This window comes from Pelobates fuscus, chromosome 11 (assembly GCF_036172605.1).
Source record: "Pelobates fuscus isolate aPelFus1 chromosome 11, aPelFus1.pri, whole genome shotgun sequence".
In the NCBI taxonomy this organism is placed as follows: domain Eukaryota; kingdom Metazoa; phylum Chordata; class Amphibia; order Anura; family Pelobatidae; genus Pelobates; species Pelobates fuscus.
This window is the reverse complement of record NC_086327.1, coordinates 54,195,492-54,208,694: the sequence shown is the minus strand read 5'-3', so window position 1 is coordinate 54,208,694 and position 13,203 is coordinate 54,195,492. Positions and strand designations below refer to the sequence as shown.

The window sequence follows — 13,203 nt, the reverse complement described above, 5'->3', positions numbered from 1 at the left end:
GCATATGAAAAACGATCTTAAGGAACAAAGGGTAAACTTGTTTGGGATCAGTCTACTACAGTGCCCTAGCCTAAAGATTATCAACACCATTAAAATAAATCCTGTTTTGGCATGCACTCTTCCGATGACGCTGGTTAATTTTCCATTAATAAGGTATAATTCCACACATGCTAGTAGATAGCATCATGCTGTTTTAGAGAAGGGTGGACTAGTGCATTTCTCTAATGGGAGGTTATGTCTTGATTTTGCATCTATAATTATGCGTACATAAAATTCTAGTAAGGTTTTTTTTTTCACACATTCATTTTCTACATACTCAATAGATCAAAGCAGGACATTCAATACACAATTTTCTTGCATTCTAATATATTCACTTTTAAATATACTGTCCACTTTCAAGGTACAATGGAAACCCAATATTTCCAGCACAAAGGAATTAACTTCAATTCATTATTATACTCAGGAGAACATCTTAATTATTTGGAAAATGAGTTTCAGGTTCGGGATGAGGATGTCTTCAATGTTACTTTCCCTAAATCAGGTATGTGTCCTATACCAATAACATAATATAAAAAAATAGAAATATTGCAATTGTAGATCCAACAAGCACAAGCATACAAACTACATAAGACACTAGCAACCAGATTTTTTATTTTATTTTTTTACCAAATGTATATAAAAAAAAAATGTTCTCTGCATTAATTATAGCATATTGTTAATATCTTTATTGCCTTTATTTTTCTTCAGCCATATTAATTTAACTTCCATTTTATTTGGAATAAATGTATTATGACTAGTCTATTTTGTTTTTAGATACTATCCGATCTGCAGGTACTAACTGCATAAATAGTGGCATTTTTAACACTGATAAAGTGTAAGAGTGTGTGTGTTTATTTTTTCCCCATAATGCTCAACCAGATACATTATTGGCTTATTACCATAGAATCACGAGAAAAGCTAAAGTGGCAAATGTTTTCAATTATTATGATTAGCATTTATATAGCACCTACTTATTCCATAGATCTTTACAATATTATAAAGAGGGAAAGTTTAACAATAAATGTAACAATTACAAAATGTTACAGGAACAGTAGGTTGATGAAGACTCTGTCAAACAAACTTACAATCTTGACTAGATAATTACTTTATATGCATTCATACTTCAGTGTTACAGCTTGCATACCCATCACAGGCCAGACATTTGCTTTAACCCCTTAAGGATGCTGGTCGGAAATTCTTCATCATTACAGTCCTGTGTCCAATACTAAAATTAACCCCAGATTGCCGCAATCGTGGGGTTAATGTTCCTGCAGTGTGCCTAGGTGCGGGAGTCAGAACGATCACACGTGCTGCAGTGAAACCTGATCTGTCTGCCTGCAGCTCCGTGTGAGCTGTGAAGTGCAGGGAGACAGATCGGCTCTGATCTGCTTCCCTGTGTAAAAAATAAAGCAACAAAAAAAGTGTTAGGTTAAAACAACAACTCGCCCCTTCCCAATAAAATTTAACTTCTTTGCTGCACTTTGATCACTGTCTGCAGTGATCAAAATACAGATCAGTAGTTCACTGTGATCTGTTTTTTTTTTTTTTTGTTTTGTTTTTTGTGTGGAAGTTAGTGGGGAATCGGGGGATTTTGTGTTAGGCTAGCTCCGGGTTAATGTTAAAAAAAAAGTTTAACAAAAAGCTTTTAAAAAAAAAAAAAGGTTTTAATAACGTTAAAAAAAAAAAAGTTCAAAAATCCCAATCCTAATAAAAAATAACCCCTTCCATGCCAGTTGATCACTGCCTACAGTGATCAAAATACAGATGACAGCATTATACTGTGATGTGATTATTATTTTTTCTTTTTTTTTTAGCCCCCAGGGATTAAATGTATTTAGTTAACTATTTATAAAATATTTATTTAGCTAGGGTGGGTAGACGGTATCAGGGGAATTGTGGGGTCTACTGTTAGCCTAGCTAGGGGTTAACTGTGAAAAGTTTTTTAAAAAACTTAAAAAAAACAAAAAACTTTTTTAAAAAAGTTAACAGTTTTAAAATAGTACAAATAATTTTTAAAAATAGAAAAAAAAGTTTACAAAAAAGGGATACAATGCTCATTACCGCTACACTTGGTACAAGCTAGAGAAAAAAAAAATGATCCCACGCTATGTTTCCAAATATGCCTTTTAAAGCATTCTGGGGTGCCTTCTTTAAGAAATGTTATGCCTTTGTGGTGTAGTTGGAATAAGCAACCTGCTAAACAAAAACAAAAAAAAACCTTAAAAATGGGATATTGACCCAGCGTAAAAAAATCTAAGTTTGAAAACATGGCTCAAATGTGCACCTTTAACGTTCGCAGATAATTGGCAAAGCTACATAGCTGTACTACATAGCTACATTGCTGTACTCAGACGACATAGCTGAGCAACATACAAAGTATTATACAGCCGTAGCACACATCAGATTTTCAAAATATGCAGTACAAACTCACTGTGTGTGTCAAAAAGGCAGAAAAAAATGCTTATTAACACTACACTTGGTACAAGCTAGAGGAAAAATTTGCCTCTTGAAATACCGTGGGCTGTCTTCCTTAAGAAATGGTTTGCGTATGTGGGGTAGTTGCAATGAGCAGCCTGCTAAAATACTTAGAAAAAGAACACAGACCTATCAAAATCCACTGAAAATTTACACTTAAAAATCTAAAATGGACACGTCTCTTTTACAGCATTGTAATTTCACAAAATAGTGTCTGTCATACATTGGGCATATTATTTTACTCAGAAGAGGTAACAGCATAAGTTGGGGGATTTTATGACATTGGCACATATGAAATATGTGAAATACCCAGCACAAATGCAACATGTATGTAAAAATGCCCATAAGTTAAGATACGATATATGCCATATAAGATACCCTGGAGTGTCTGCTTTCTTAAATGGAAGCCCTTTGTGAGGTTCTTTGGACAAACTGCTATAATACCCCAACATGAGACATATAAGTTTCATATATGGATTTGATGGTCCTAACTATAGAAACTGAAATAGCCTGGTCTCTTATTTGGCATTGTAGCTTCAGAGAATAGGGTCAAATGCATAAAATGGGGGTATTGTTGTACTCAGCAGATGTTGCTGAACACAATATGGGGTTTTGTACAGGAATAGCACACACCAGCTTTACGAAATATACATTAAAAAAAACTTATGTGTGCGTGTAAAAAAAACAAAAAAAACAAACAATTTTACTGCAATATTTAGCAGAGATTAGTAGTAAAATGGCTACGTAAAAAGTGTCAAAATAACCTTAGGTAAATAGACTGTGATGTCTACTTGACATAAATATATATATTTTTGTGTGGCAATTTTGTTTTCTGTAATGGCTATTAAACTTACAAGACAAACATACCAACTTTTAAAATTGTTTCACATCCAAATTTTATTTTATTTCTATTTTGTGACCTGTAACTTTCAAAATGAACCAAAATCCTACACTTATTATGCACTCAATAAATCAAGACACATTAAATTAATTAATTTTAAATTAGTTTTCCTAAACTGGACATCATATGCCCGTTATTTCTAGAGATGAGCGGACACCTGGATGTTTGGCAAAAAGTTTGAGTTCGTACTTGAACTTGACCCCGAACCCCATTGAAGTCAATGGGGACCCAAACTTTTGGGAACTAAAATGGCTCTAAAAAAGTCCTGGAAAGGGCTAGAGGGCTGCAAAAGGAAGTAAAATGGGGGTAAGAGTAGGACAAGCGCCCTGCAAACAAATGTGGATAGGGAAATAACTTAAAATAACATAAAATACATAAATATTAAAAATAATAATCTTGAAGTAGGAGGAGGAGGTGGATGTGGAGTAGGAGGTTGAGGAGGCGGTGATCGTGGCGGTGTAGGTGGAGGAGGAGGAGGTAGCCAACACTGTTTTTTTGTTTTTTTTTTAATAAATATTGGGACATATAAAAAAAGAAAACAAAGAATAAGTGCACTTAAGTATAACAATGGCTGGGTGAGGCCGGTATAAATGTCTATTCTGCACAAGGTACAGACAAGATACAGACAAGTCTGGTGGGATCCATGCCTGGTTCATTTTAATAAACGTGAGCTTGTCCACGTTGGCTGTGGACAGACGGCTGCGCTTGTCTGTGATAACGCCCCCTGCCGTGCTAAACACATGCTCAGACAATACACTGGCTGCAGGGCAGGCCAGCACCTCCAAGGCATAAAGAACAAGTTCAGGCCATGTGCCCAATTTGGAGACCCAGAAGTTGAATGGGGCAGACTCAGACCCTGACAAGCTCACAAAAAGCCATCTACAGCTAGCACTGGACACGATGTCACAAAAACTGATCACAACTTGGCAGCATTCAATGGACTCACTACGGAACAATGTTCAAGAACTTGGCAAAAGGACATCACATGTTGAATCCAAAATGGAGGTCTTTGCCTCGGCACATAATGATCTGGCCACACACGTGGAACAGATTGAACAAAAGCTTTCCGCTATTGAAATGAAACTAGCTGACCTTGAAGATAGAGCACACAGAAATAATTTGCGCCTCAGAGACATATCAGAATTGATATTATCAGAAAACTTACAAACCTATGTTAGAGGACTCCTGCCCGCATATGCCCCCGAGATACCAGCGGACATGTTACTCATTGATAGAGTGCATCGGCGACCAAGATTCTTACCTGAAACAGCACCACGAGATGTATTGCTGCGCATCCACTACTACCATATAAAAGAGCATATATTGCAAGTAAGTCGGCCAAAGCGAAGCCGCCGGCAGACTACCCAGAGATTAAACTGTTCGCGGATCTTTCAGCCTCCACCTTGCGCAGGAGGAAAGACTCCTCACAAATAGCCAACACATTGCGATCAAACGGCATTAGATTCTACTAGGGTTTCCAATCAAAAATGCTGTTAACAAAAGATGGATCCACACAAGTTATCTCATCATTGGAGGACGGACTGAGAAAACTGCGGCTCTGGGGACTCACAGAAAAATAACCGGAACCGCAAGCTTCACCACCTCGGCATATGCTGAGGGAATGTAGCAGAGCTACCCCTACGAAAAAGGCTCACTAAAGGACTGCAAGTACAAAACAAAACAAGCTCTTTGGTAACCGCACACAACATGGAATGACTTTCCATGTATAATTACTTGCTAGAAGTAAAAAAAGAAAACAAAGAATAAGTGCACTTAAGTATAACAATGGCTGGGTGAGGCCGGTATAAATGTCTATTCTGCACAAGGTACAGACAAGTCTGGTGGGATCCATGCCTGGTTCATTTTAATAAACGTGAGCTTGTCCACGTTGGCTGTGGACAGGCGGCTGCACTTGTCTGTGATAACGCCCCCTGCCGTGCTAAACACACGTTCAGACAATACACTGGCTGCAGGGCAGGCCAGCACCGCCAAGGCATAAAGGGCAAGCTCAGGCCATGTGCCCAATTTGGAGACCCAGATGTTGAATGGGGCAGACCCATCAGTCAGTACGTGTAGGCGTGTGCACATGTACTGTTCCACCATGTTGCTGAATTGCTCCCTCATGCTAAGATGTTCCATATCAGCTGGTGGTGCTGGTTGTTGTGGTCTGACAAAGCTTTTCCACATTTTAGCCAAGCTAACCCTGCCTTGTGAGGTGCTGGCGGTGCCCCAGCTGCGTTGGTGACCTCTTCCTCCTCCTCTGCCTTCGCCTTGTGCTTCCACTGAGCCCTCGGTGTCAGTTGGGAATGCCCTCAGTAGCGCGTCTACCATCGTGCGCTTCTTCCGATCACGCTCCAGTGAGGGAATTAAGGACAGCACGTTGTCCTTGTAATGGGGATCCAGCAGGGTGGCCACCCAGTAATCAGCACAAGTTAGAATGTGGGCAACTCGGCAGTCGTTGCGCAGGCACTGCAGCATGTAGTCGCTCATGTGTGCCAGGCTACCCAGAGGCAAGGAAAAGCTGTCCTCTATGGGAGGTGTATTGTCTGTGTCCTCCGTATCCCCCCAGCCAAGCTCCCATGATGCCCACGAGCTGCGTTGGGTGCCACCCTGCTGTGAACACTATTCCTTCTCCTCCTCATCCTCCAGAACTGTGCCCTGGCTGGACAATTGTGTACCTGGCCTATGCTGGTGCAGGGACCCACCCTCTGAGCCACTTGTGAATGACTGGCCTGATAACCTTCCTCCTCCTCCCTCCTCTTCCTCCTGTACCACATCCTCTTCCATCATCGCCCAAAGCGTTTTTTCAAGGAGACATAGAAGCGGGATAGTAATGCTGAGAACGGCGTCATCGGCACTGGCCATGTTGGTGGAGTACTAGAAACAGTGCAAAATGGCACACACGTCTCGCATGGAGGCCCACTCATTGGTGAAGTGGTACTGTTCCGCAGAGCGACTGACCTGTGCGTGCTGCAGCTGAAACTCCAGTATCGCCTGCTGCTGCTCGCACAGTCTCTCCAGCATGTGCAAGGTGGAGTTCCACCTTGTGGGCACGTCGCATATGAGGCAGTGAGCGGGAAGGCCGAAGTTACACTGCAGCACAGACAGGCGAGCAGCAGCAGGGTGAGAACTCCGAACAGACGGCCCGCACTTTCTGCAGCAGATCTGATATATCTGGGTAGTTTTTCAGGAATTTCTGCACCACCAAATTCAGCACATGCGCCAGGCAAGGGATGTTCGTCAAACCGGCTAGGCCCAGAACTACTAAGATTTCGCCTATTATCGCACACCACCAGGCTGGGCTTGAGGCTCAGTGGTAACAACCACTCATCGGTCTGTTGTTCTCTGCCCGTCCACAGCTCCTGCGTGGTGTTGGGTTTTCTCCCCAAACATATGAGTTTTAAAACAGCCTGATGTCGTTTCCCCCTGGCTGTGCTGAAGTTGGTGGTGAAGGTGTTACGCTGACCGGATGGGGTGCTGGTAGAGGAGGAGGAAGCGGAGTAGGAGGAGGAGGCAACAGGATGCAAAGAGAAATGCCCTGCATTCCTTGGTGGTGGAAGGACATGCGCCAAACTGCTATCCACCTCAGGCCCAGCCGCCACTACATTTGCCCAGTGTGCAGTTAGGGAGATATAGCGTCCCTGCCCGTGCTTACTAGTCCACGTATCAGTGGTTATGTAGACCTTGCTACAGATGGCGTTGCGTTGCACAACTGATTTTGTCCGCCAATTGTATGTGCAGGGAAGGGATGGCTCGCCTGGAAAAGTAGTGGTGGCTGGGAACCACATACTGTGGGACAGCCACCGCCATCAGGTTTTTAAAGCTGTCGGTCTCCACCAGACAGAATGACAGCATTTCAAAGGCCAGGAATTTTGAAATGCTGGCATTCAGGGCCAGGGATCGTGGGTGGGTAGGGGGGTACTTCCTCTTTCTCTCCTGTGTTTGGGAGATGGACAGCTGAATGCTTCCATGGGACAGTGTGGAGATGCTTGGGGATGGTGACGGAAGTGGTGGCGTTGCTGCCACATCCTCTGTTTGCGGGGTGGCAGGTGCCACTGTCACTCTAGAGGTGGAGGAAGAGGCCGACACAGCAGCAGAAGAGGAAGCAGGAGGAGCCTGAGACCTTTCTTGGTTTTTGAGGTGCTTACTCCAAATGACAGCATTTCAAAGGCCAGGAATTTTGAAATGCTGGCATTCAGGGCCAGGGATCGTGGGTGGGTAGGGGGATACTTCCTCTTTCTCTCCTGTGTTTGGGAGATGGACAGCTGAATGCTTCCATGGGACAGTGTGGAGATGCTTGGGGATGGTGGCAGAAGTGGTGGCGTTGCTGCCACATCCTCTGTTTGCGGGGTGGCAGGTGCCACTGTCACTCTAGAGGTAAAGAGGCCGACACAGCAGCAGAAGAGGAAGCAGGAGGAGCCTGAGACCTTTCTTGGTTTTTGAGGTGCTTACTCCACTGCAGCTCGTGCTTTCCATGTAGATGCCTGGTCATGCAGGTTGCACTCAAGTTTAGAACGTTTATGCCTCACTTCAGGCTCTGATTGCACAGCGTGCAAACCACTCGTGTCTTGTTGTCAGCACATTTTCTGAAGAACTGCCATGCCAGGGAACTCCTTGGAGCTGGCTTTGGTGTGCTCGGTCCCTGGGTGCGGTGGGCAGTAGCAGGTGTACGGTCTAGGGGACGGCCGCTCTGCTTTTGCACCCTGCTCCCTCTTATGCTGTGCTGGTGCCTCTGTGCGACCACCGCCTCTTCCTCCAAACTGGACACGTCACTTGCATGACCTTCATTCCATGTGGGGTCTAGGACCTTATCATCCTCCACATCATCTTACACCCACTCCTCAACCCTGCCCTCCTTGCTGGTCTGCACACTGCAGAAAGCCACAGTAGTTGGCACCTGTCTTTCGTCATCATCAGAGACGTGCTGCGGTGGTCCTTGCATGTCCACATCCTGACACATAAGTGATTGTGCATCAGTGCACTCAATCTCTTCCACTTCTGGGCAGGGCTAGGTGGATGGCCCATGGAAACCCCACCAGCAGAGTCATCAAAAAGCATAAGAGATTGCATGACTTGTGGCTCAGACTGCTTGGCTGATTTGCAAGGGGCTGAGGTGAAAGATAGATGGCCATGGGCTGCAGGTGCCAACTCTGAGCTTTCAGCAGGGGACCGGGTGGGTCAATGTAAAAATCATAAAAAAATCATAAAAAAAATATAAATCCAAAATATAACATTTATAAAAAATTAAAAAGATCAAACTCAACATTTAGCCCCTTTGGATGGGTATAGCCACGGTAAACAACCACTGGAGAGGCGGAGACCCTATTAAAAGAATAGGACAAACAGAGATGGAGTGGATTTTTAAATTAGATACCCTACATCCAAAGGGGCTAAATGTTGAGTTTGATCTTTTTAATTTTTTATAAATGTTATATTTTGGATTTATATTTTTTTATGATTTTACAATATTTTTTAACCCACTTCTAGGGTTTATTTCAGTGTCAACTATAGAGTGGTTACTCCTATATTTTTATTTTTATATTTTTTTATGCCATCAATTTTTTTTCATCCTGTCTTTTATCTCTGTTTTATCTCCTGCCTCTCCATTGCAGTATTACGTTTTTTTTATGCATGTACACTCTTATGTATTATTTTCACCATATACTGCTAAAGTCATCCAATGGCTTTCTGTGCTTTTATCACAATTTAGTTTTTTTTTAGTTATACTACTATGTGTATATAAATATTATTGGACACAATATGTTTATTTTAAATTCCAATGCTGTTTTCTTTTAGTATTATTTTTTATTCTAAAGATGTTTCTTATAGTTTGCATTATTATTATTATTTTATTTGGTCTATAGTGGTCTTCATTATGCCTTTTAGTGTATGTATATATTTTTGTGCTTATACATTGGAATTTGAACAACATTAGTTTGTCATTTTCTATATGCTATGAAGTATCACTAAGTATCCTTTTCTCATTTAACATATGCTGGCTCTGCCGAAAAACGTCCAGAACTACTTTCAAATAGTACATGCTGACATCTCCTTATTAGATGAATATACCAGTCCACAGACCGATTTCCACAATAACCGCCCACCCTCTGGGGCTTACTATGTTGTTAGCTAATATGGTGGGTGTTGCTATGCTGTCCGGCACTATATGCATTCCAAGAGTGGAACGCAGCACGCTACCATTGGTCTATACGCCGCGTCACTTCCGGTATGACGCGTGCGTTTCACCAATGCTTATAGGAAGCAGGAAGGGCACCTGCATTACGCAAGGAATTAATCACGAACACTCCCACTGGTGTCTGCGCCCTGCGTCACTTCCGGTGTGACGCATGCGTTCCACCAGTGGCTACAGGAAACCGGAAGGGACTTTTTACATCACACCAGGAAATCATCAATCAATTTGGAATACCTATATATATTAGGACTTTACCCACACTTCTGAGGAAGCCTTTTAAGGTGAAACGGGTGAAGTGGGACTTTTTTAATTATCTGTATGTTACTTTTTTGTCACTTTTGTTAATAAATATTATATATTTTACATATTACTATTTTATTGAATTTACTTATCTTGGACACCTGATTCCGCTCAAATTACCTTCAAGTTACCTTCATATTCCCTGGTGGGGATGATACCACCTATGCCATACTGACTAGAGCAGGCTGTGCTCTAACAAATGTGAGTATGTTACTATTGTTTTTTATTTTATTATATATTCTATCAATATATATTGCACTATTGGATTTCTATTTCCCTACATATTATCTGTATCTGTCTCGGAACTACTAAGACGCACTCTGCAGTATATCCTGAGACGGGGATTGTACCGTCCACGCGCTGAGCTCTGGGATAGCTCTGGGAAATGTGAGTGTAACTGCTTTAAAAGTAACCCGCTGGTTATATCTACGATATTGCACTATTCTTTTTCTCTATGTTCTTGTATTTTGAGGTCAATTGGACATCGCATATACACTGTTGTACGTATACAATTTATTTGTATCACACTGTTTAAGGGTGCGGTTTGCTAATCCTATCTGTTCAGACAATTTATATATGTATATGTCACATCAAATTAAAGCCCCCTTTGTCCTGTAAAAAACAGTATATAATATGTGTTGGTAAAAATTGCTTGTGTCCTCAAGGAATGTCCAGCTTCTGAAGCTGTGTCCTTAAGGGGGTTAAATATGTATTAGATTATTACTATTATTATTATTTATTTTTTTGCATTTAAATATGTTTCAATAGATTCATTAATTTCTATAATTATTTAGGGCTGGTTCATTCTTTTAAACCAATTATCCTTAGTTGCTAATTAATTTGCAAAGTCTGAATTGGATTGTTTTTCAATTTGCATGTACAGTTTGTTCATATTTAAACCAGTTTGTTCATATTTAAACTGGAAGAAAACCAAAATAATTAAGAGAAATGTAGAAAAATGGCTATTGGGTATGACAATCCACGAGTTTCCCCTGAAACTGTCATGCTCGAATTTCTTTTTTTTTTTTTTTTTTTTAAAGGATTGGGAATTATACTTTAATAGCCTTTGATGTTTTAAACTGAAATCCTAAACATTTACATTTGTTTGGTTTCTTTCTGACGTTTTAATTTGCCATTATTCACTATTTAGTGAATAAATCCCACTTAATTTTGAAATAAATTATAATTATGAGCCCTTCCCAGTGGTTATGAGAAGAATTCTCGTCAAGATGTAATATGTTGCGGTTCACATGGTTTAAAAATAACTTGCTTTGATCTAAGCAGAAACTTGTCATTCTTTTGAAAAGGAAATGAGTGCTATTTTATTTAATTTTTTTATTAATCCTTTTCTTTTATGGATACGCATAAAATTCACAGCTTTCTTGCAGTCTTCAATTTCCAGTTTTTCCTGTTTAATATACATAGGTTGTGTTTCTCTAAATTATAAAGGAGAGCATGTGTGTTTGTGTGTCCTGAAGTTGTGGGAGGGGTTACCCGGCTATTTAAACTCAGGCCCCTTACACCACAGGGCTGATGCTGCTGGGTTCATTTCTACTTCCGGTTCAAAGGTCATCGACACAGACTGCCTAAAACTCCAAACAAGCTGGTCTGGGCCTACTGTGACTCCCAGCCCGATCGGACCAAGTTCTCCCTGCTCCAACAACTCCCATCACGCTGTTCCAGCCATAAGCGGTCAGAGACTACTCACTTCCTCTCCAGAACTGGCCGTTCGTTCCCGCTGGCACTATGAGACCCCTTCCCGGGCTTTTTCCTGGACCAAACCTCCGTGTCCGCTGAGTCTGGGTACTTTCCACCCGCATAGCTGACCTTTCACCTCACCGCAGCTTCTGGGTCAATTAGTTTGCTTCCTGTATCAGTCAAATCTACAAACCATGAGTCTGCCCTAACGTGCTAACTCCATGTACAAACACTATTGTTCGCACGTTTACGTCCTTACATACTGTCCATTCGGGACTTTTTCCCCGTTCAGGACTTAAGTCAGTTCACCTACTCCTGCCTGTTCTTTGTTCCATTCCCATTTCGTTAGTTTCCTTTCGTCCAATTTCTACCGAACTAGTCTCCAATCTATCTCAGTTACATGCTGCCATCTAGCAGCCACTACAATCATAGTACCCATTTGTTAGTTTTACACTGTTCCCTGATACATGTAATGTCCTGGTTCTTTTGAAATGTATTTAGCCTGTTACTAATTGTCCTTACATGCCCCCTGTAGTTCAGTTATGTTTGCTATGTTTCTTGTTATTATTTACGATTGTGCACGGATATTGTCAGTTTCCCATTACTAATTCAACTCTGGTACGCGTTTAATATTCACTACGTATATAGCATTTCCATCATATATTGCAATGTCTTATTCTATCACTTATGGACTTGGTACTGTTCTGAGCCAGTCATCACATTCACATTTGTTACCATGTGTTATGGCCAATCTGTATACTTGCTCCCATGATAAGTATTTTACTTATTTGGAGCACAACCACCTGTTCGCTAAACCTTTTTAGTAACACGCCACACTCCTATGTTCAGTATATGTATCGTCATGTTCACTGGTACAAACACTAGGGTTTGTACCAGTGAACATGACGATGTTCCAGGCTTTACCATACCATCATACGATCCCCTTGACTCTACGTCAAATAATCACATATTATGCACTAAAGGTTATTTTCTCATCGCTGTTGTATTCTACTCAATCAAATTCATCATCCTAACCAGCCCTTGCTATTTAAGCATGGTTTTACTAAACCGACATCAACTTCACTCTAACTGTTCTATGTTACATCAGCCAACGCTGGCACGCAATTCCTCTGCCAGGCCATACACAGGCCCACGCCCAGGGATCCTTAATTCTCCACACATACACCCCCTTCCCATGCTGTCATGACCATATCATTAAATATTCTAAGTCCTACCAGGATAGCTCAAACAACCCTCATAGCTTGGTATTTCATATCACCCTATACGTATTTCAGCTACAGAAGTCACAGGACCAATTAGCGGTCACTCATGACTCTTCCCCATTATTGTCGCAGTATCGGTTAAACACTCCCCCACAGTCTCTGGTAGTGGCCTAGGATCCTGACCCTACTCACTTATAGGGATATTTTATTTATGTCCTATGAATCTTGTACCCACCATGGTAGGGTCAGGATTCTAATGACTATGTCCTCAGGTTACCTACTCATAGCCCAGCCTCAAGAACAACCATACCCATGATACAAGCATATTTTCATTCATAGTAAGTCAAGCCCAATTCCAGTTCCAACTGGCCTCC

General features: G+C 41.4%; 1 protein-coding gene across 1 annotated transcript in view; it reads left to right on the top strand.

Annotated features, from left to right (window-relative positions):
* Positions 1-331: 331 nt before the first annotated feature.
* The window catches only part of LOC134577476 (sulfotransferase 2A1-like), a 168,723-nt gene continuing 155,851 nt past the window's right edge, over positions 332-13,203 (top strand). Inside the window, exon 1 of the mRNA XM_063436237.1 lies at positions 332-541. Coding sequence (XP_063292307.1) covers positions 406-541 — 136 coding nt within the window. The 5' untranslated portion in view covers positions 332-405. The remainder of the gene's footprint in view (positions 542-13,203) is intronic.